This window comes from Actinia tenebrosa, unplaced genomic scaffold (assembly GCF_029948245.1).
Source record: "Actinia tenebrosa isolate PJP-AT-01 unplaced genomic scaffold, QUT_ActTen_1.0 PGA_scaffold4__44_contigs__length_22323623, whole genome shotgun sequence".
Lineage (NCBI taxonomy): Eukaryota > Metazoa > Cnidaria > Anthozoa > Actiniaria > Actiniidae > Actinia > Actinia tenebrosa.
In genome coordinates, this window is record NW_028292581.1 from 11,271,230 (window position 1) to 11,296,126 (window position 24,897).

Sequence of the window (24,897 nt, forward strand, 5' to 3'; positions counted from 1 at the left end):
CCAAGCTTAATTTATGACTGTTAACATATCAAACCCTCGACTCGTCTGAGTACCAACCTGATGGAAATAGGGACTCTTAACGTCTCAACTTGGAAGTGTCGTATCCATATAGTTTTTTAAAATAATTTTTGTTTTGATTGTGACACCCACCCCCCCCCCCCCCCCGCCCCCACCCCGGCTTACGATAGGACGATTTGTTCAATATCAACACCTTTTTGAATGCTTCGTCATTAACAACGTGGGATTTGTTTTCATCGTACAGAAAAACCAAGCTATGATAACCATTATTTGACGACTACAACGAAGAAAGACCAAGAAAAAACACGTTACTGAAGAATTAACTAGAAAATAAGGGCATCCCAATACAACCGAGGACTCTATTCTTTCCTGTCCCTTCCCTTCCCTGTCCCACTAGGAAGTAACTGTTGCTGTTTTATCATTCATTCATTTCAAAGTTTTTCCCTTTGCTTTTGATTTTAAAAGTTTATCCCCATTCCACATCAGGAGTTTCCATTTCAGACCCCGAATCACGAATCTTGGGAATGAGATTCTTTGTAAGCCTCCCCAAGTTCATGTTAACCTGAAAGTTTCAGCCCAAGGGTCCCTCTCCTCTTCTCTCTCCTTCCCTGGGCATAAAGCTTAGGTCATATTACTCCAAGTTATTTTTTCTATCCTATTAAATCCCAAATATTCTTGCTCCACAGGTGAAAACACTAATATCATTCCAAGGGTAAGCCTACTCATACCTCTCTCCCTACTGCTTGTGGTACCGTGTACGTGCTGTAAGTCAGTACCGTATGGTTTCCCACTTTCGTATACCAAAACCGCTGTAACGCATGTCGCCCGTGTACGTGCTGTAATCTACCGTATGTTTTCCATTCCTCCACTGCATACCCAAAACCGCATGTCGTACTATTACGGTGCTGTAATCAGTACTGTATGTTTATAAATGTTTACCCTTATAGTACTTGAGGTTCTGGAAAAAAGAATAATATGAATTTTGTTGTTTCCTGTTTCATTTGTCTCTTCTGCTCGGTAAGTCATCAAGTCGAAGACATGAGAAGTCCCAACCAGCGAAAGAAAGAAGACAAAAAACTGTATCAACTAAATAGTCACGTTGTTTAGTACTTACAAAACATTAACTTAGTATATTTCTTAAATTCTACATTGCAATTAAAAAAATAGATTATTATTATGATTTTGACCTCCAGGTTTTTTTTGTTGCGACTCCAACTTTTAACATGCCTGGGAGCATTTTTGAACTCCCTCAAAAAATCCTCGAATCAAGGGAAAGACCAACAACTCAGCTCACACGTGATGCCGAGTCCAGGAATAAATACGAGACCCAGAGTGGAGAGGCGGAGGAACCACCAACCACCACCCTTGTCGCTTTCTTGATGATAAAAGAGATACGCGAAGGGTGTCGAATTAACGAGTTTAATAAATAGAATTTATTGGTCAGATTTGCCCATCCGAATATCCACAACGGGACCCCCACTCACTTAAATTTTTTTTTTTTTTTTTTTTTTTGGAAGTTCTAGAACGCAGATCCATCTTTAAGATAGATTCCTCCGAATAGTTCCCTTCTCAGTTCCTTGCGCCATCTTGACAAGTAGCCGTGCCTTGCATCGAAGGGAGACGAACGATGAGCTTGCAATGATAGAGACCTGTGAATAATTGCCCAAGGTGTTAAAAAAGGTTTCTATCACTGCAAGCTCACCGTTCGTCTCCCTTCGATGCAAAGGCATGGCTACCATTTCAAGATGGCGCAGGCAACTGTGAAGGAGACTATTCGCTTAGATGGCCCAAGAAACTGCGGGTTTGAAGTTGAGACTAAACTTGATTGTTTAATTCATCAAGTTCAACCTCGACGCGAATTCGGGAAAGGTCTAATTGGCTAATTTTCTGACCATTTACGAGGTATTAAGTCTGGAGATAAGTCAGATGTAAGCCAATCTTCCTTTGAAAAATTCAATATTCTCCATATTTAACAATTCTATATTCAGTGTGTATTGAGTTTATTCTCAATTTCTTTCTCATTTGATTGATACACTTCTATTGTCGGTGGTTTGATGGTAGATCATTAAGCCCACCACCAAATAGCTTCCAAGCGAAGCTTTCGTTGTCGTCATACGACACGCCTACTTTCTTTGTGGTCATTGAGATAGACAAGTGTAATTGTCTATATCGGTGATTGGCTGGCACCAAATATCTTACAAACAAGACTTGTTCCTGTCGTCTTCAGATGACACGCCCCACTTTCTTTGTGGCCAATGAGATTGACAAGTGTAATTGTCTCTAGCCGGTGATTGGCTAGCTGGTAGATCATTAAGCCCACCACCAAATGGCTTCCAAACAAGACTTGTCACTGTCGTCATCAGAGGACACGCCTACTTTCTTAGTGGCCAATGAGAGATAAGAACACAGACCTACGCCCAATACCAATGCTGCCACAGCTGCAGCGGCAAATATGAATGGAAGAAGAACAACACAGAGGACGATGTAGAAGATTGCCATCGGTAAAATAAGACACATGCCTAGGATCAAACAATGATGGCTCTTTAGGATCGTACAACACAGCAAATTCGTTGGTATGAGAAACATCTTGGAGCACTAAAAGCTAGTGCAATGCATTAAGGCTTCTGAATCAATCATAGCAGGTGAAAACGCAAATTATTTGATAAAACCAGGCTGTAAGAAAAAGCATGGCGGATGATGGGATTTGGTACTTCATGTAAAGGCTGGTTTTCACTAGCGACATAAGCGACGGAAGCATAAGCATGAGCATAAGTATAAGATCATTATGTTCTTGTGAAAATGAATGTGACGGAAGCATAAGAAAAACAATAGGAAGCCATTGTTTATGCAAGAATCCAATGTGTGCAGGGGACTGTGTACGAGAATTTGATTGGCTTACCACCTTGTGCTTCTGTATGTTGGCGACGGAAGCATAAGAATCTGGTTTTCACTAGCGACGTAAGGACGTACGGAAGCAGAAGCATAAGAAAAAGGAAACCTTCCGCTTATAGTTCCGTCGATGTTCTGCTTCTGCTTACGTCTCCGTTTTTTTGATTTTCACAGGAACATAAGACGTCTTACGCTTCTGCTTCTGCTTCCGTTTCTGCTTCCGTCGCTAGTGAAAACAAGGCTTTTAAGACTTCATGAAGTGGCACTATTAGATTATTATTGATTATAATGTCCTGAAGTAGTAAGGTGGGATTGAAATGATTAAGGCGGGCGAAAACACACGGTACTAGCTTTGCGCCCGAGCGTCACTTACAGCGGCTGGGAATATATAGGAACCCTGCACAAGGAAGAATGGCAATGTTTTGAATTTTCAAACTCTTATAGATAAGAGAGTTTTAAATTGGAAGGAATCACCTACCTTTTCCTTTCAAAACTGTACCATTTGAATTCCTGATTTACACCACAAAAAAACTTCAAGACCCAAGACCACTTGGTCCTGTTGTCTCTATTGTAATGATCCTTCTTCTCGCTTCTTCCATAATCCCTCCAAGCATTCTTCTCGAGGTGTGACACCTTGGACGTTGTACTGGCTCTTAATGGCTTCCGTTTCACGTCGGTCAAGTCGATGGAGTCGTTTTTCTCTCTTCGAACTTTTTTGCTATCTTCAGATTTGTTCTTCGATGGACTCTGGTGCTTTTCATTCGACTTGTCACTGGTTTAAAAGGAATTTATGTACTGTTTGTATAACCCTTTTCGCATGTACGTGATTATTTTCCCATTTCAGACCACGTGCAGTTATTCTCTAGAGTATTATTTCTTTGTTTAACTGTTGTGCCCGAAAAGACATACAGACATAGATACAACTCCAAGAATTTTACTCGTAAGAGAATGACATGTGGTCTCAAATGGGAAAGAGTAGAGTATTATTTCTTTGTTTAACTGTTTTGCACGAGAAGACATACGGATATAGATACAATTCAAAGATTTTTTTCTCTCAAGAGAATGACGTGGTCTGAAATGGGAAAACATCAAACCTATGCAAAAAGAGTCTATTTACTCATCGAGATCAGTCGATCAATAGAGTTTACTCCATTAATAGGTATCGCTGACCTAAGTAATACCGCAAACGCCGGTGCTTTTGTTAAGCATACCCAACAGGTATTAAAATGTTTGAATAAGAATATAAGGGCTTTTAGAAATTTCAAATTCAAATTAAAGGCTTAATTGACTTCCGACGTCTTGTAGAGAGAAATTTCTCGTCGCTTCGGAATTTGACCACAGGCTGAACCCAAGCTCGCAGTATTATGTATGGAGAGAGAAATGATTGTAAAAATTGTTAAAAAGGGCTGACATTTAGTCCACACACGAAGGACAAATATCAAGACCTTGTAAAGCCCCGTTTACACTGGACATTTTTGTGGCAATTTTCGGAAATATGAAATCTTTTGTCTCATTCTTCAAAAGAGATACTTCGTCTAGGAAAATCTTGGTATCCTGAAAAAAACTTTACAAGTAAATTTTTTACCATTATTTATTATGGACAAAATCGCAAAAAAATAAATAATCGCAGCAAAAATCGCCGCAAAAATCGCTAGTGTAAACGGGGCTTAAAAGTCGTTTGAAAATATCTTGAAAAGTTAAAAAAAAACAAAAAAAAAAAAAACTGTGCGCTCGCTGTCTAGGCGGCGATTCCCATACATTTTTAATTAGATTACATTTTAGAAGGTAGTTTTCTTTAAATTTGCTCCTAAGTAGAATGTAAAAATAAATAATAAAAATAAAATAATAAATAATAAATAAAATTTCACCAACAACGTCACAAAATTCCAGTCTTTTATGGAGCGACGTAAATCAAGCTAGTTTTCTATTGTTTTCAGTTTTTTCTTGCTATCTACTAACCCTAAACCTAACATTTTACAAGTTAAAACTAATTCAATTTTCATGAATACGTTTTTTCTCTACTGCTACCTGTAGTAGTATAGAGAGATCTTTACTTCGCTCGTGAAACAAAGTTGTTCTGTACTTGGGGGGTGACAGAAGTCCAAGTAAAACAAAAGAAAACAATGGAATTCATGTACTGTGAATTACGTTGACCATTCTTTCACGAGCGAAGGAAAATCACTCAAGTGTACCTACTTGGATCGTTGGATGCAGATTTTCGTGTACGACTCAATGGTTATTCGTCGAGGAGGAGGCGGCGTTGCCCTACTCAAAAATCATCGTAAAAAAAAGATGTTAACAATACTGAACCAATTTTTGAATGAAAATCTCCTGTGATATGAATACTTTCAGAGAAAAAACTATATTTTAAAAATAGGCTAGGTGTGTGTGTGTGTGTGTGTGTGTGTGTGTGTGTGTGTGTGTGTGTGTGTGTGTGTGTGTGTGTGTGTGTGCATGAGGAGTTACATTATTTTATTGATTGATTGGTGGGAACACCTAAAATAGCTCTCAAACCCCACAGGACCCCAGAGGTACGCCGTTTATGTTGTACGAGAAACCTCCTTTAGGATCGTATCCCGTTGTGGCTTTGCAACATTGATGGAAAATACTGATGAAATATGGCTGGCCATAAACACACTAGTCTGATTCCTCTAAGAGGAAGTTTGTGTTTCAACTAACAATAATATAATAAAAAGGTATGTATGTACATTTTTAGTAATTTTACGTGATGAAACTGGGAGTCGTTGCAGAGTCTGCTTCAGCATACGGCACATTCATACTAGTATGTCGACGTTTTGAAATATCTGATCATAAAGTAGCTTAAACTTTATATTTCTACACTAAGTGTCGAGTTTTTCTCAGACCTGTTGCTTTTCCCGTACAGGAGAACAGAAAATAAGAACTTAACATTCGATCAGTAAGTACTATCTGACCCATGTCACCAGCGAAACTGGATGACTTAAAATGATATAGAAACACGAATAATAGATTTCAAATCGGATATGAGTAAAGATAATAAAGTAAAAAGTTTGATTCACATGTCTTTTCAAATGCACGTCTTATGCACGCAACTTACATATCTGGTAAAGAACAATCCTTGTCCACAGGCAAGGTATCAAAACCGTCTTCATCATGGCTTTGTGTTGAAGCCGTCTCGAGTAAATATTCATCAAAATACCCCTCCAAGTTCTCCAAGTCTATAAGCTCCGTCATACGCCGAACAGCGCTGTGCACAGGGCCAGCATTGAATGATGTCATTGTTCCAACATCCTAAAATGTACAGTGGAAAAAAAAAATTTCATCTGCAAGTTGGAAAAGTATTACGTGTAATGGCACGTTTGTGGGGACAATCGAAATCTGCCAATGAGTTCATAAATGGAATTAGGTCTAGACAAATCATTTAGTTATTCTGAGTATAATGTTATGACAGCTTCAACAAACAGTGTCAAAGGAATCCATTGAATTAATAATACTTTTTCTTCGTCCTCGCTAGCTCAATATCTTAAGTTATTGCCAAATTGGATTCGCGTAAAACGTAATTCGTTAACGTTTGATTGTGCATCAATATTTTAGATTGAGTCAATCAAAGTCCATTAACTTTTATGGGCTTTTTACCGTTGTATATCGTGCAACAAGGTGACGATATGGTATTAGCTCCTACTCTACCACTCGACGAAAAAATGGATTTGTCATGTAGGCAAACATATAGACAAATATATGGGCAAATATCATATTTGACTAATAGTAGACAATATTTACCCAATGACTGTATATGATATGTACCTACACATTTATCCCATGGGCACAGATGGCAAAGTCCGTATGGCCCAGTAAAATCCCAAACGGCAAATATATAGCAGATATCATATCATCCATACATTTACCCGGTAGTAAATGTGAATGCTCATTTGATATGTGCACGTATTTGCCCAGCCCGTATATGTGTTTTATGCCTTACGTATACCCTGTGTTTCCCCAGGCCGTATATGTGATTAATGCCTTACATATACCCTGTATTTTCCCAGGCCGTATATGTGATTAATGCCTTACATATACCCTGTCTTTGCCCAGGCCGTATATGTGATTAATGCCTTACATATACCCTGTATTTTCCCAGGCCGTATATGTGATTTATGCCTTACATATACCCTGTCTTTGCCCAGGCCGTATATGTGATTTATGCCTTACATATACCCTGTGTTTGCCCAGGCCGTATATGTGATTTATGCCTTACATATACCCTGTATTTTCCCAGGCCGTATATGTGATTTATGCCTTACATATACCCTGTGTTTCCCCAGGCAGTATATGTGATTAATGCCTTACATATACCCTGTATTTTCCAAGGTCGTATATGTGATTTATGCCTTACATATAACCTGTGTTTGCCCAGGCCGTATATGTGATTAATGCCTTACGTATACCCTGTCTTTGCCCAGGTCGTATATATGATTAATGCCTTACATATACTCTGTATTTTTCCAGGCCGTATATGTGATTAATGCCTTACATATACCATGCGATATGTTCTGACCGTATATGTGATTAATGCCCCCTTAATGCCTTAGATGTACCAGCGCGTCTTAGCCATATTTGCTCAGTTGAATTATGCTCATCACATTTGCTAAATTTAACTATGTTATCAGTCTTCAGCTATTGTCACTTATGGCAGGCCAAAAAAAATAGAAACGATATATGTCGTGACAACCACCTCATACTTTAAACATAGCTAACCTATGCTAAGAAGCAGGAAAAAAGACATAAATCATACTGAAACATTTTTATTGTGAATTTCCTTTTCTTGACGACTGATTAACTATGAACAATTTGTTAACTACAACTAATTGAAAATGCTCAGTTCTGTAAATTAATTATAGGTGTTTGATTCATCTTGTGACAGAATTTGTGAAAGAAGATCATAATATTTAGTTGTCAATCGATCTGTGGCTTATGTACGATTCTTTTTAGATATTCTGTAGTAGTACACTTCATTTATAACTGCAAAAATTTAATTAAGGACACCGAACGTGGTTGGGTTTCTACGAGTTTTATGAATTAAATCTTGTGTCACTGTTCCTCCGTTCCTTTGGCCTGATTTCTAGGGTTTTCCTTCTTCTTTCGATTATTTGAACATTATACTTGTTTACTTGAAGAAATCCAAAGGTCAATAGGCTTAAATAGCCGCTGCTATACCGTTTGACCTTTGGATTTCTTCAAGTAAACGAGTATAACGTTCAAGTAATCGAAAGAAGAACGAAAACCCTAGAAATCAGGCCAAAGGAACGGAGGAAAAGTGACACAAGATTTAATTCATAAAACTCGTAGAAACTCCAACCACGTTCGGTGTCCCAGTGCCCTTGATTTGATAAAAACCTTTAGGCTCTCAATGCCCATTCGGGACCTCCAGATGGCCTTGGGCGTCTTGACGGCTCCCCGATTTTCCGCTTCAAAAGCATGGTGAGACTGCGCTCTGACAGCCTCCTTTTTGCCTTTCGGTCCATGCTTTCCATGAACTGGTTAGCTAGGGGGCTTCTCCATGGCAGAGGGTGTTTTATTAAAACTTTACTCTGCTTAGTAGGGCCCCCTTCGTTATCAGAGCCACTGTCCGCTGTATCGTCATCAGCCTGGTCATCCGCCTCTGACATCGACTCCTCTGATGACATATACTCCAGTTTCATAATTGCCTTGACTTTCTCTTTGTCCCCTGGTGATAGCGAGGTTGACAAGTCCGCTGCCTTGGATCTGGATTTTAGGAGCTAAAAGAAAAAACAAAAAAAAAACACCGTCAGTCAAAGTTTCTTATTAAACAAAGTCATAATCGTTGCAAATTCAGTTTACTCACATTTTGTTTTCTTTGCGTTTTCCGCTGCATCTTTTGATGCCTTCCAAGGGCCCCTGAACGCTCTCTTTTGTTTCTCTTTCTTCTCGTCAGAAAGTGACTTTTAAGGGCAGCTGAAATTATATCAGGTACCCATATATTAAAACTTAAGACAAAATTTGTTAGAAATTTTGGCATTTGGCCGACAATTACTCCTTTAGCATCCATTTGTTTTTGCTTTGTTTTGTTTTGTTTCGTTTTTTTTTTTTTTTTTTTTTTTTTCCCATGTTATTTTATTTCAAACTGCTTCCCCTTCCTTCGGCATTTGAATATTTCTAAAAGGATTTCGTTACCCCCCTCCCCTCCCCCCCGACCACCACCACCCTTTGTCCTCACCCCTCCCCCCCGGGTTAACTTTGATAGGTGCATAAGGCCTTTCGCACTTCGTAATATAAAATACATAAATACCTTCTAACTCGACGGCAGAGACATCCTTATGAACATTCAGAACTCTATCCCTTATTGCGTTATTAATCTGTTCGTTGACGTCATCTCTGAAACTAATTAGGAAATGCCATATTTGAGTGGTAAGTGGAGAAACTATGGATGATTCAGACAAGATCATTTTTATTAAATTTTCATACTTACGCTTTAGTAAAATCCCATATAAGAGGGTTTTCTTCCCTGTCCCGTAATTTCTTTGCTACCAAGCGTACTTCAGACTGTAATAACATAATATAATTCATTAAAATCATAAGATGTACCTTAAGTTATTCTTAGACATAGTAATAATGATTTCATTATTTTTATGGCTGTGATTGTATAATATTGGGGGAAAAATCGAAATCAAATTAATTCCTTTACAAAAAAGGAAATTATCATTATCATTCAGTGTCTTGTTATTGGAAATCAATAGTAAAGTTTGGTAGCATTAACCACTACCATGGTTTCCCGCCAATTTTAGCATTGCATAAATTATACCGCTGCATAATTATACCAACTACTCTTCGCGCCAAGAATTCCCAGTAAAATTATCAATAAAAATAGCTTGCTTTTTTAAATATTGCCACTTTACTTACTGCAACAGCCTTTGAGACAGTAATCTTGGTCTTGCTGTTGTCCTTGTTCTGCTGGCTTTCTTTTAAGGCCGCTAGTATTTGGCGGTTTTGTTCTTGCAGTTCTTTAAACTGTTTTACAATCGTTTCGAAATTTGAAGAAATTTCTTCTTTTTCGCAGTCGGGGTCAACGTTCTCATTCTCGCTTGTTGCTTGCAATAGGCGATTTCTGTGTTCTCTTAGCACATCCTCGTTACCACCAGGGACAGAGGGAATAAGTATATTAAGCCTTTGAGAATTGGCGCCATTTTCAGTATGTCTACTCGTACTGCTTGTACTGGTAGTTGCAGTAACAGAATGGATTGGCATTGGGCGTCCTGGTAAAGGTGTAGATGTTCTTCCCATTTTTTGATCGCGACGAATGAACGCAATTTATAAGCAAAGATATAGAATGTGCGGGAAACTAGATGACCGACAGAGTTTGTTACCTGTTTGTGACCAAAAGGCGAATGAACGAATAAGTACATCCACTGAACAAATCTACCCCCTATCTATCACGGCGTATCACGTGACTTGTGATGACATATACGTTCATATAATGAAGTCTAATAATAAAAAAAGGAATAACTGTCTTATAAAAATGCTGAAGTTGTATCCAGGATTCATGTTAAGTAATATATTTATTATCTTAAAGCTATTTGCTCCATTTTATAAAGTTATGAAATTTTTTCTAAAGCCTAGATTCACGAAATATCATTGCAATAAACTTGATTAGCTTCTAGCTCTAAAACCATCGTACCATTATCTGCCGCCAACAGTGACAGCTCTAAGGAAAAGGGCGCGGTAATAAAGATCCGGCGTGCTTTTGTCCAATGGCATGTGGTTGATGGACGTGGAACTTTATTACGCTGGAATATGGCTGTTAGCCATTCAAAATGCTTGGATTTTGAGTAATTATCCCAATGATACACACCGTCTTTTTAATTATATAGTTCTGGAAAACAAAATGTCTTCTGCGATGTCAAAGCGTTATCATTGCTTTCATTGTAACGAAGATCTACATTACAGAGTATTTTGCCGTCACAAAGAAGAATTTTATGATCCTTTAACAAATCAATGGCAATTACAGCGGAATGACGACGAAGACTCAAATGATAGTATTTTCACTCACGAGATTGACGGCCAGAACGACACTTCTTCTAATGACTACAGCGAGATAAACGTTTTGGACCAAACTGATCAAGACTCCTCTGATGTGCCAAATACAAACCAACCATCAAGTGACGAATTCTTACCAGCTACTTCACAAAAAGGTATTGATGTTATACGTTTATTTGATGATTAGATTATATAATCTTTAAATGTTAAAGTCAAACTGCATAGATAAAAGACTGAATCTTTAACAAGCGGCTGATTTGCACATGATCTAGCTCCCCTATTGGATTTACTACCAAGCATTAGTGTTATTGAAGCGAGATTAAGTTAGAGGTACAAATGATTCTTTTCTATTTCTATCTTAGCCTCGTTTTCACCGTTACTTTTAAGAAGGGTGCATTATTAAGTAATCGGCTTATGGTTGCCATTAAAACCTCAGTGTTCATTCAGAAAGGTTCATTCAAAGAGTTTATAAAATCATAGCTAGAGATAACTCATTTAAAACGCCAAAAAGAATTTACTATGTTCAAATGGATATTGCTGTACATTTTCGTCTCCAAATCAATTCATGACTGTGGTCATCCTGAGATAGCATGGTATCCGGCAAAACATGTTTGTCAAGTTCGAGAAGTACAATTATAAGTAATTTATTTAATATGTCTCTTGGGTTTTTTATTTTCGATTTATCATTTTTCTTTCACGAATTATAAATTGTTGTTTTGCTGACTTAGAAATTTATATTTTATTTTCAATGGAAATCATTTATTTTCAGAGCAAAATTTGGGTCAAAATTATACATTTAGGGACCGGTCATTATTTAAGTTGGAGGGGGGGAGGGGGGGGGGAGGAGAAATTGTCAGTGACGCAAAAAAATTTCAAGGCCCCCCCCCTTTGAAGGCATCCAAGTTTATCGAAAACCCCCCATGGATTGTAGTAAAAAAATTAAAAATTTTCCCTAAAAGTCATATTTAAATTTCAAGACCCCCCATTTTTCACTAGCAAAAATTTCAGCCCCCCCCCCCCAATTTCTCCCCCCCCCCCCCCCAACTTAAATAATGACCGGTCCCTTAGCTCATGAGGTTTTTTTTACTGACATTTTTTTTTTCTAGTATTATAATGGTTTCAGACTTTATCTTATACTATGTTGCAGTTATACAATGCCGAATGAATAAAATACATCGTATTTGCTTATGTTTAAAGGAGACGGAATGAGTAACTTTGAGGAAGAAGATCAAGTGTTTTGGGATGACAAGTCGGACAGTGAATCTGACCATGAAGAGATAAGAGGAAATGAAAGAAGGAGATTGGTTGAAACTTGGGATATTGATATCGAAGACCTAGAAAGAGATTTTGAACAATCTAGTGCAGAAATAAGCGTTGCCTTCGAAGCAAGTTCCCGAGTGACCCTTATTAACTGGATTGCCTTGTTTGTGTGCTTTTGGTCTGCATACTTTTCTGTACCAGATCGAGGCATTGATATTCTCCTCGCCTTTTTTAAAGCGATTTTTCAGGTTTTGTGTGAGCTTTCGCCAATCATTTTCCCAACCGCAGTATTGGTTTTTCCGAGCTCCTTCAAACTCTTGAAAAATTATCTTTCTTTTAAAGATAAGCATTCAAAGTATGTTGTTTGTCCGAAATGCGACACCCTATACCGTTTTCAAGACTGCATTACAACAAGATACGGGCGTGTCATTGCTAAACCATGTTCTCACATTGCTTTTCCGAATCACCGTCAATTGTTTCGCCGCACACCTTGTGGAGCGGAATTGCTTAAGGAAATTCGCTTGAAAAATGGACAGACGAAATTGTACCCACATAAAGTTTATTGTTATAAAAGCATCAGAGAGACTCTAACTCACTTTATTAAGCGACCAGACTTTGTACAAAAATGTGAGATTTGGAGAAATCGAAATGTACCGGACGATATTTTAGTTGATATTTACGATGGCCAAGTGTGGAAAGATTGGCAATATTTTAACGGCACTCCTTTCCTTGCCCAGCCTAATAATTATGCTTTTATGCTGAATGTTGACTGGTTTCAGCCTTTTAAGCACAGTGTCTATAGCGTTGGAGTCATATATATGGTCCTCCTAAATCTTCCGAGAAAAGAAAGGTACAAAGAGGAAAACGTAATAATAGTTGGGGTAATACCTGGTCCACACGAGCCCAAATTGAATATCAATACGTACTTACAACCACTTGTAGCCGAATTGAACTTATTGTGGCACGAAGGCATCCAAGTTCGGCCTCATGGGAGTAGAACAGCAAGATGTTTTCGAGCTGCCCTCCTTTGTATTGCTTGTGACATTCCTGCACTAAGAAAAGTTTGCGGTTTCTTAGGATGTACTGCTCACCGAGGGTGCTCAAAGTGCACAAGATTTTTTCCCGGAGATTTTAGTAGCATGGATTTTTCAGGTTTCGAAGATGACGATACACCAAGGACAAATGAAGAGCATCGAAGAGAGGCTCAGAAAATACTCAATGCAACAACCGCTGATGAACGAAACCAAATTGAAACTTCCACTGGAACAAGATATTCTGAACTCTTACAGTTGCCTTACTTCGATTGTACTCGTTACCATGTTGTTGATCCTATGCACAATTTGTTTTTAGGGACAGCAAAACATTTAATGAAAAATGTATGGCTAAACGCTGAAACGCCAATTATTTCTAAAGAAAATTTGAATAAAATCCAGGAAAAGGTAGATGACGTCAAAGCACCATCATTTATTGGGCGTCTCCCGAAAAAGATATCAACATCGTTTGGAGGATTTACTGCTGATCAGTGGAAAACATGGACTCTCTTGTATTCTGTATTCTGCATTTGGAATATCGTTCCAACAGATGATTTGGAGCTGTGGAGGTTATTCGTATTGTCCTGCTTTCACCTTTGCTCTCCACTTATTACAACTGAAGAGCTACAAGAAGGACATGATTACCTAGTGGAATTTTGTAAATCGTTTGAAAAAAGATATGGAAAGGAACGTGTTACGCCAAACATGCATCTACACCTGCACCTCAAACAATGTATTTTAGATTACGGGCCTGTATATTCATTTTGGCTTTTCAGCTTCGAACGTTTCAATGGGATTTTAGGAGCGTTTCGAACTAACAATAGATCTGTTGAAATACAAATCATGAGAAAATTTCTCCAAAAGCATGAACTAAGAGATATCCCTTTACCAGAGAGATTTCGAGAAACTTTCCAACCAGTATTTCAACTTCTTCAGGAGGCACAACAAGTAGGAACACTTGGCGAAAGCATCCCATCAATACCATCAACACTTAATCTTTCAGTTGGTCAAGTACTACGTTGCTTAGAGTGGAGCAATATGAATGCATACTCATGTTTTTCACCTCGATCCATTGATGTTCTTGATGATGACTATACAGAATATCTCTTTAAAGCTTATGAAACAATTTTACCTCAACACTCGGTCATTGAATGTGTTACCGATACGTTTGAGAGAATTAGTACCATTGGATATTCGGGGACAAAGCTAGGGTCCTCTGACTCTAGACTGGAACGTTCTTGCTTCATTCTTGCAAGTTGGTGTGACCAATATAGTGGCAGTACTGAGACCGATTCATTTGACTTGCGCCCCGGTGTTGTCGATTTCTTTCTTAAACAAACCATTATAATTGATGGCAAGCAGGAATCATTGTGTATGGCAAAGGTTCGATGGTATCAGCGACATCCAGAAAGACACAGGATTGGCAGACCACATGAAATTTGGTGCAGAAACTTGTTTGAAATGGAAGGGCTCTCTACATTCATTCCCATACAAAGGATACACAGCCAGTTTGTTGCTGCTTACGATGTTATTGACAAAGAAAGAGTATTAATTGTTTGTCCTTTACAACGTAAATTGTACGGATGATGGAGATGACAGTAAAGTATCATCCAGGAAAAATATTCAAAGCTATCAAAAATAAACTGTTTGAACTGTGCATCAGTAACTAGATAGTCAAAATGAAAATTGAATGAATTGTTTGATGAGTTTAAAATTAGATGAATTAAAATAATTATGAATGAAATTGCATATATTGCCAATAAAAATGATGAATTCATATGTTTAGACTAAACAAAATTGATGCTTCAAATAATATTACAGATGTTAGCGGTTTGAAATGCAGCTGAGGTTAATGGGTTAATGAGTTTTCTTATTGTCACTGGAAAAAACGCATGGACGACTTACGCATATTATAAATACATCGTCCGCGTTTTTTCCTGTGTGTATCAACGCATATAACCTCACTTTCATGACATCAAAGCAAAACAATGATTGAATTAATGTGGTCGCAACATTGATGTCATGCGTTAGGAGAAAAAATTGACACATATGACTGAGATGGACCTGCATGCACCCCCCCCCCCCCCCCCCCCCATCCTTGTAAGTCGTAAAAACAAGCCAACATCCATTATAATTCAGTTGAAAAATTATCGATTTGTTTTGAAATGTTTTGATTGCAATGCATTGAAACGGAAACCTCACATCGGATATACTCAGTTCGGGGTATCGTATTTGCTCCCCAGGTAAATATGGGGCAAAGCCTAGTGCAAAGTTGATTTCATATGTGCCCTTCATTTGACAATAGGGCAAATATAGGGCAAAAACGGTTATCATATATCCCCACTGGGTAAATGCGTCTAAACTAGGGCAAATATATAACATATTTACCCATGTGTTCAGATGTATGGCAAAGCAATGGCAAATTTATTAGAAATTTACCCCGACCTTTGCCTGCATAGGCAAATGTATGGGCAAATATAGAGCACCATATTTGCCCAACATTTGCCAAGTGGACATATGATGACCAAATCCATTATTTCGTCGAGTGTACAGCAAGCTTTTAAGCTTTTGAGCTTTTTTGAGAGATAAAATCTGTCTGAATCGTTTCAGTGATCTCAACACTTAAGAAACGTTAACGTTAATTCAGTATAAATATGGTTTCATTCAAATCCTAGACCGACTTTTCGCTTGACGTTTCAGACCCTTTCAGACTTGAAACTCTCAGGTGTTGACTTAGCAGTCGACTTATTCATGCAAAGTTTGAACTAACAAACCGTAGATTTTCATCATTTAATTCGAAATTACACTGAATAAAAACTGTTGAAAGATTCGCTTACCTTCGCATTTTGGTCATTGTAGTACGTCAAGTCAATATAAGAGCTTTTGCTGGACATGTAAGAACGTTAACGGACAAAAAATACTATAAGTTCTTACTAGTAGCCTCAGAATTGTGCCTCATGATATGACGTTTTCAATGTTTTCAACCGACAAAAAAATGTCCAAAAGCTTATCTTCGATTCATTCAGAGCTTCTCTCAATCCCCATTCACTATGCAGCTTCTGTCTTTAATTAACTTAACAGGTGCTTACGGTTCTTATCTTGATTCATGTTGATTCATCAGTATTGCAACAGTATTGCAGAATTCCAGTAGCTCTAATAACCGTTTCTATGACAACTAAGGTGACATTATCTCGAAGGTGGCAGGGACAGGCAGAAGTGGGGGAATGTGTTCGCAGCGGCCTTTACGTTATTTACCTTTTATAGTGTCGAAGTTTGCTCCATTTGATGATCTTGCTTGGTAGCACACTCCATGATATCTCACAAGCAGCCACAATGTGTGTGAACTTGTAAAATACCAAGTGGATACGTATACGTCATTGGCTCAATAAATCATCCTTATTGGCCTACTTTTCGGTTGAATATTGAGCTTAATATCGACGTGTCCACCACTTGACCACAAATAAAGTTTGTTTGATAACTGTGTTTCTCAAAAAATGTCAACATTTTCACGGGGTATATGATGACTGAGACTAACTGAGGTCTCGTTGAATCAAGGGTGCAGGCGCAGCGCTCCACTACTGGCCGGTGTGGGGTTCGATTTCTGCGGGGCTTAGCATCACATGCGTATCGGATTAGAGCATGTTACTGGTCTCTCCCTTGAGTCGAGAGTGTTTCTCCACGTTACACCGCGGTTCTCCTTCCTCCGTAAAACCTAACCATCTAAAATTACGATTTCAACCTTTGACGGAGTTAGCCGTCCTTTGATCAGGAGCAGTCTGTCCCAGTTTTTGTCAGCTTATCGTAAGCATTATAGCTGCGAGACTACTTTGCTTAATTTATTAGAAGAGTTTAGGAGTGGTCTGGACAAGCAGCATTTTGCATCTATTATTGGTATTGATTTGTCCAAGGCATTTGACAGCTTGCCACATGACTTACTTCTAGCTAAACTTGCTGCTTATGGTTTATCCTTTAATAGTTGTTCACTTATAGGGAATTATCTTACGGATCGTTTTCAGAGAGTTAAATTGGGTGACCAGTTTTCTGATTGGAGCCCACTTATCAGAGGAATTCCTCAAGGGTCTGTATTAGGCCCTCTCCTCTTCAATATTTTCCTCAATGATTTGTTATTATCTGAGCTTCAGTCTAAGGTTAGTTCATATGCTGATGATACCCAGATCTTTGATGTTAGTAATGATGTTTCTCTACTACATAGGCATCTGCAGTCTGATCTTCTCACTGCTCATTCGTGGTTCTGCTCCAACGGCCTCATGATGAATCCTGATAAATGTACTACCATGTGGCTAGGCAAGAGCAAGGGCATAAACACACCTTGTTTTTCCATTGGTAGTGAGGTGGTCAGTCTTGCAGATGATGTCAAGTTACTAGGTGTAACTATCGATAGAGATTTAAAATTCAGCAAACACATTACAGAGATAGCACGGAAGGTTGGCAAGCAAATTCAAGTCTTACAAAGACATAAGAAACTAATTAATACTGATGCCAAAGTTAAATTATATAATGCCTATTTTTTACCTCATTTAGATTATTGTTCTATTGTATGGCATCATTGCGGGAGAGGTAATTCAACCAAATTAGAAAAACTTAATGAACGCGCTTTGCGTTTTATTTATAATGATCATAAAAGCACATATGAGGAATTATTGTTGCGTATTAATCATCCTACTTTGTATAATAGGAGAATGCACAATATTTTAATATTAGTATTTAAGGCTCTGCACGGACTGGTTCCTGAATATATTTCTAAGTTATTTACACTACGTAATTGTAGCATTAATTTACGGGGTGATAACATTCTTATAGTACCTAGAGTAAACACCACTAGTTATGGTCTTCATTCCTTGGCTTATCAGGGTAGTAAGTTATGGAATTCTCTTCCAAACAACATGAGATTGTTGCACGAATTAAGTAAATTTAAATCGGAAATTTCCAAAGTCAAATTTGATATTGACTGTTGTACCTTTTGTAGAGGATAATTCTATTTTAATTTTATTTTACATATATACATATATTTATTTCATTGTTTACATCCATATTTTTATATTAGCATCATGTAATTTTAATTTTTAGTTTAGGTTATTTATAACTTGGAGATATTAGCATGTACTTGCTATCTTGTAATTCAAGTATAAATAAAGTTATTGTATTGTATTGTATTGTATAAAAGTTGTTGGTTTCAGTGTATCGATTAGTAAATTCTTTTTGAAACTGCTCAATTTGAGCTTATTTTGAATTCATGTTATACAAGCCTATATATATAACACTGTTCAGTCAATCCATTGAAGGTAAAACAGTTAATCAATGTCAGACAATCATTTATTGAAAGCTAGAAAACAGATATATTGTTTGCTGTATATAAAAGCGGTGCACAAATTATTTATTCACATCGGTCCCATGGAACTCATATATGAGAAATTGGAGGGGCTCCGCAACCAACCACACATACGATGACCATGATCTGAGACACTACATATTCGAAACCACCCCTCAAAAAAACACCATAAAAAAATTAAAACTTCGATTGGTCTGCCTGTGGCTAACACCACGTGACATTAATTGTCAAACTACGAAATACATCCAGGTGGTCTGACGGAAATCCATTAGCCAATCAGATTGCGAATCGCGTTTGCTGAAAAAGAATCAATCCCAATAGGCCTTTGCGCGTCTCGAGAAGCAGAATAAAACAAAATATGTGTGGATCGGTAATAATCAAGAACATAACACATATAAGAATAAATACACGTTACTACTAAATAGCATATTATTTGAGCATGTTATCAAGTTTTCAATCATTTTCGAAACAAAAAACTTTGTGAGGTTAACTTTGTTGGCTATACGAATTACAAAATCGGATAAACACTTACTTAAAATAAGCTTTTCTTGTAAAATTTTACTTGTACATAACTTGAAACATTATTATAGACTTCAAATGTGCAGCTATGACTTCTTTTCACCAATATTTCGCATTACATTTCAAGAGAGTACATATTCAAATCCAACTCAAAATAAAATGGCGTCCTTCACGGCAGTGTTTCGTGCAGGACTCGGTCATGTTAGGGATTGATCCTAATTTTTCAAGTCAGAAAATCATGCATTGCGCGCTTTCCGAAATCACCTGGATGACGATCACGCCCACGTTCCAAACATTCCACGTGTATGTGATCCCTTGAGCCCCACCTCCTCCCCACAAAAAAGAAAATATAATTGAAGACTACACGTGGAATGTTTGGAATTTGTTTATGTGGACCAATCATACGAGAGTGGGCGTGACTTTCATGAGAAAACTCGGGCCCATTCCATAGCCCGGTGATTTTATTTGTAGTTTTTCAGAAATACACACACAGCTAGTTGTAGAAATCGGCCAGATATCAACATGGGAAGTTGTCCTGAGGATCTCAAAAACGATGTAATTTGTTCCTTGTGTAATGATAGGCTTACTGAACCCAAGATCTTGAAATGTTTTCACACATTTTGTAAGCCTTGCATTAAGAGACACGCCGAGCTGATCGAAGATTTCAACGTCTTCAAGTGTCCTAAATGTAATTCACTAACTCCTCTGCCAGAACTAAACAGCGTGGATAATCTAAAACCAAGTTTACTGCACTCAAGAATGATGAAGGTATTGGAGTTTGTAGAAAGTGAGAAGGTTTGTTCTGTTTCTGGGAGTCATCGATCAGTATCTTGGCATTGCTTCGACTGTAATCGCTCGTTGTGTGACGAATGTGAGAAGAACCATTCAGAGTTTATCAGAGATCACAAACTTGTATCTCTCGTAGAGATCAAAGAAGAAGACATCGAACTGATGCTGAGCAGAGAAACCAATTGCGTAAAACATGTTGATAACATTGTAGAATTATTCTGCAAAGACTGCCAACAGAATATCTGCATGAAATGTTTGAAATATAATCATGATGAACATTCAACAGTCAACTTGAGTAAGTATACAGCGAAGAATAAAGCTCAGCTTTCTAAACAACTGGAGGAGTTAAAAGAGCTTGAACAAGAAATGAAAAAGCAGGTTGAAGTAATAGAAGAGGAGACAAACGAATCCAAGGCAAATTGTGAAAAAGCTAAGAATTTGGTGAAGGAAAGAGTACGAGAAATGATAGATATGCTGCAAAAGAATGTACAGAAATTGTTCAAACAAATCGATGAGTGTGTTGAGAGAGCCGAGAGAAGACAAGTCAAAGGTCACTCTGTGCTTGATGAAACACGAGGAGCCATTGAATACATGAATCAACTGATAGAAAAAGGCGTTGCAAGTGAAGTGATTGAGAATAAAGACATGAAGAAAACCTGTCACACCTCTGTCGATCGTGTCGTTGGAGTTCAGTCGGACGTGCTGTTCCTTGCTAATGAAGAGCTTACAAAACAAGTGAAATCGGGGCTCGGAGTCTTGAGAAAAGTGGAAAAAACAGATCCCAGAATGTGCAGTATTAATATATATTCTCATCCTATACAGGGAAAGAAAGGGAAACTTATTGTGACAACAAAAACTAAATCTGGAAATCTCAATGATAATCCAAGCGATGTTATCGATGTTAAAATAACCCCCTTGTACAAATTGAAAACTTTCGAGAAGAGTGTTAGAATGGGTAAAGCAGAGGTTGAATTTGTACCTAAATCAGCTGGTCAACTGACAGTAGAGGTTCAAGTCAATGGGAATCATGTACCTAACAGCCCTCTAACGATTACTGTTAAAGCCGCACAACCGCCATTGGTTTCATCGGAGTCGGAAAGGCGAAGGTTTCTTCTTCTTCAAGAACAAATGAAGATATAGAAAACGCACGTACGTGTTCGCTGTTTGCAACTGTAAAAAGTGGGTATTGGCAGAATACGAGACTGACTTGTGAGAAACACGAAGAGTGCTTCTTAACACTTCTCGAGTGTTATGCTAATTCCCAAGCTAGTTAAATTGTTTTAGATACTGATTACTATTGAAGATATTAAACATCCTTTTGAAATATTGTTTGGGCTCCACGTCAGTAAGATGGGGAAGATGTTAGAGTGCACGCACTAAAACCCTGAACATTAAATAGTACTAATTAGTACTATTTCATACAGAATCCTTTGTTTTCTATTGTTTAATTATCACTATTTAGTGCTAAAAATTAGTATTTGTTTCACGGATTTAGTGTGAGCACTCTACATTGAAAGCCAGTATATAACTACACAAAAAGCTACACAGTTTGGTAGGATAACTAGAATTACACAGAGTAATTTTCTTCTAGGCCCTTCTAGATCGAATTAGAATTTAGAAGTAAAATTTTTTTTTAGCATGCGTTCAGCCGATATGATAAATGCAGGCTAGTTTTTGGAGGGAGGAAAACCAGGGAACCCGGAGAAAAACCTTCGGTGAGCACAGGAGAGAACCAACAAACTTTCCCTGCTAGCAGAGTCTCTCTTCTCTTTCTCTCCCTTCTTTCAGGCGGGGAGGAAGGAGACTCTGCCGATGTAGAGCGTTTCCTTCGTTAAACGGCCATCCACGATCGTGGATGACCAAAACCAGTTTTTTTAAACCGGTTTTTAACCGATTACATGTAGTGCGCATGAGCAAATGTAACACACCTTGGCGCCAAACATTGTTTGACGAGAGCGGCTGTCAAAATCATGAAAGCGTTGCTAAGTTACGTCACGCATGCGCGACAGAAATAACGTCCTACATCGGAAGTCTATTTTTCTTTCTTAACAGGGGCGGATCCAGGATGTTTTCAAAGTGGGGGGGGGGGGGGGGGGGGGGGGGTTTTGTAGCATTGATTGAGGTACTTGTTTGGCGGAAAAGTAGCACAGGGTTCCCAAACGGAAGCAGGTCTTATGATAATGATTATTTGCTGCAGGCGAGCATGGGTTGTTTCAGGTCCCACACACGGTGTATAAAAAAAAAAAAAAAAAAAGCGAGCGAAACGTGTTCGACACCCTTGTTTTAATAAAACTCGCGATGCTGTTGGTGTTGTCATGAAAAAAAAAATCACGATGGCTCTCATAGGGGGGTTGCAACCCCCAAAACCCCCACCTAGATCCACCACTGCGCAACCAAAACAAAAGGAAAGTAGCCGGCTCTGCTAGCAGAGAACAAACAAACTCTACCAAGAGTTCAGACCATGGGAACCAGTAGGTCACGAAATGGTGTAGTAATAGATCTTGGACGTAAGGTTTTCCTATTTCAAACCAAGTGTCACAATCGCTTGAGTATCATTGGCAGTCTTTGTTTAACGGTTGCGATTAAGAAGACACATGAATATGGATGCCACTCAAACAAAGAAATACAAGGAAATGACAAGTGGGAACAAAATGGAAATCATTATGCCCAAGCTAAAACGGTCTATATCAATTATTAATTTATTATTAATTGAGATCTTTATTAATATTAATATTGCTCAACTGCCTGCAAACAAAACGGATTTTTGAGAACTGCTGAAAATCCCCCGTCTCCTCCCTGGTTAGGGCTCGTTTTAACTTTCCTCATCTTTAATTGAACGAGTCAAGTAATAAAAGCATATACCTACTATGACGCCATTCCAGGAACTTTCTCGTTTTAAATCTTGAACTCATCAGCGAACTCATCACTTCTTGTGAAGATGGGTTCCGACGCCACACTCTCTCTCGTGCGGATTTTTTTAAATGTCTTATTGATTTTGAAAAAATTAATCCCTGTGAGGAATACTATACACTTAAGGACGGGCCTACTAATTGTGAACCATTTTTATTTTTTTCAAATTGTGCTAGTCATTTAAATCACCCAAGAGGCCAAGAGGTTTTTTTTGACAGCGTTCCATGTATTCGTTCAGTTCGCTCGTTTTTTACCGTAAAATAGACGAACTTCGACGCATTCTGACGGCTTAACGAAGTCGGGGACACCCATTTTTTATTAGCTTGTTTTACTTCTAGTATTATTTAGTTTCACCGTGCAAAATAAAAAATAAAAAAATCTGTTAATGCATGGGAACGTTTGCCCATGAACGTCCTTGAAAATGTCTGGTCGCGAGGGAAATAGTTTTGTTTTCCCCATTCTGTCAGATATTTCCCAAGGCGAAGGAGGCCGAGGGAAACATCATTCAGACTCGAAGGAAAAGAAAACTAACTAATTTCCTGAGGGACCAGACATTAAATCTATATTAATTTATTTGACTCGGTTGATTAAGAGATACACTCGGCATGAAAAAAGAGTTGTAGCGTCATGGATATTTTTTGTAAAAATTAGGCTAATCGTCACAAATAAAAAGCACGACGAAGCTAAGTGCTTCGAAATTAATCACGTATGCTTTATCCCTTAATCGTGGTTGTTTTAATTAACGGTCAGCATGTGGTCAGATATATTCCATGGCCCTCAGCGCTTCCTTAAAAAGCAGACGGAAAGACCGGCGGCTGAGAAAAAGAGCTAGACAGAGTTTTCGAGAAAATAAGAGATGAAAAAGACATAGTAGACAGAGGGTTTATCAAATATAGAAGCAAAAGTTCGTGGATAAAAAGGATGAGACATAAAAGACGTATTCCCTTTATTCACCATTTTCCATACATCGGTTCACTGGTCAAACACAAAGCATTCGGTCAAGGTTGCACCTTCGCGCCTCGCTTGAGCGCTTTGTGTTTGACCAGTGAACCAATGTATAGAAAATGGTGAATTAAAATGAGAGTTAGAAAGAGCCTCACCAAGACAAAGATATAACGCTGGAAAGAAAAAAGAAAAAAACCCGCAAAACTCGGAGATGGTATTCTTTCTATTCCTAACGGGGTAAGTCTTTGTGCACACTATACCGGATAGCAATCGTTTCGGCTCAAAAAGTATACCGGATGGGCCTTCTGTTACACATGGAGCGCTTGTTTTTGGAGTGATTTTCGTATTGGATAGATGTTGCTCCGCAGCTCCGGTTTCAAAAGTGATAGGTTTTTGTGCCGATTAAAGTGCAGTATGAACAGCACGATCCGGTTCGTAGCCTGAAGTTTAAGTGGTTTGAGTAAAGAGAGGGAGTTGAAAAATATCCGCTGTCGACAAAATGCTGGCTCATGCTCCGTTTCACGCCTGTTCACATTAGGACCGGGAATACCATGTGCCGTCTTAAAAAGCTATTTCGAAGAATTACTAAAAGTCACTTGCGTGGGCATTTACATAATGACAGTGATTTAATACCACGAGCGAGTAACACAAGCTAAGAACCTCTGGGCTAGTACCTCTGTGATTGAGAAGCGTGTTGCAAATCAATAAGTCAATAAGATACTCGAAAAAAATAATTACACATATACGTTTACATTGGATACGTAGTTAGCGTACGTCATTTCGATTCTGCTGTAAAATATGCATGTTACATTAAGTTACGTACCTTCATAGGGGGTCGAAGAAGGTCCCGTGCGCACTATATTCGAGAAATCAGCTTTAGGTGTCGTTTCATGATCGAAAAATACTATGAACAAATTTCAAAATTTTAGCCTTCGCACATAGAGCGATATCTTTCCACAGTTTAAAGACCTCTTTCCTTATTTCCCGGTGTCTTATTCCATATAATAGACAATTAGCAATGGACTGTGCTCCGGCCATTGTTCGAAAAACGGGAAACGAAGCTCTTGGCGGTTCTGAGCCTAAGGAATCAGAAAAAGCAAACCAAGACCAAATGATATACGTCGGCCCGCAAAATGCAATATAAACGCAAAACAA

The 24,897-nt window shown here is 38.3% G+C and overlaps 3 protein-coding genes across 3 annotated transcripts in view; 1 reads left to right on the plus strand and 2 right to left on the minus strand.

Moving 5' to 3' along the window:
* Positions 1-6,165, minus strand: part of LOC116288266 (carbamoyl-phosphate synthase [ammonia], mitochondrial) — a 51,843-nt gene extending 45,678 nt beyond the window's left edge. Inside the window, exons 1-3 of the mRNA XM_089036789.1 lie at positions 5,984-6,165; positions 5,104-5,172; positions 3,386-3,679 (exon numbers count right to left, since the gene is read on the minus strand). Coding sequence (XP_088892915.1) covers positions 3,386-3,679; positions 5,104-5,172; positions 5,984-6,165 — 545 coding nt within the window. The remainder of the gene's footprint in view (positions 1-3,385; positions 3,680-5,103; positions 5,173-5,983) is intronic.
* A 1,874-nt stretch (positions 6,166-8,039) lies between these two features.
* On the minus strand, positions 8,040-11,151 carry LOC148907076 (uncharacterized). The gene is made up of 5 exons (XM_089036462.1): positions 9,805-11,151; positions 9,374-9,447; positions 9,194-9,285; positions 8,750-8,859; positions 8,040-8,663 (listed from the first exon to the last, which is right to left on the minus strand). Exons 1-5 carry the CDS (start codon positions 10,183-10,185, stop codon positions 8,283-8,285), a joined length of 1,038 nt encoding a protein of 345 aa, XP_088892588.1. The 5' UTR covers positions 10,186-11,151; the 3' UTR covers positions 8,040-8,282.
* An 8,469-nt stretch (positions 11,152-19,620) lies between these two features.
* LOC116298007 (E3 ubiquitin-protein ligase TRIM45-like) lies at positions 19,621-21,027 on the plus strand. The gene has a single exon (XM_031706348.2). The coding sequence runs from the start codon at positions 19,621-19,623 to the stop codon at positions 21,025-21,027; it is 1,407 nt and encodes a 468-aa protein (XP_031562208.2).
* Positions 21,028-24,897: the final 3,870 nt, after the last annotated feature.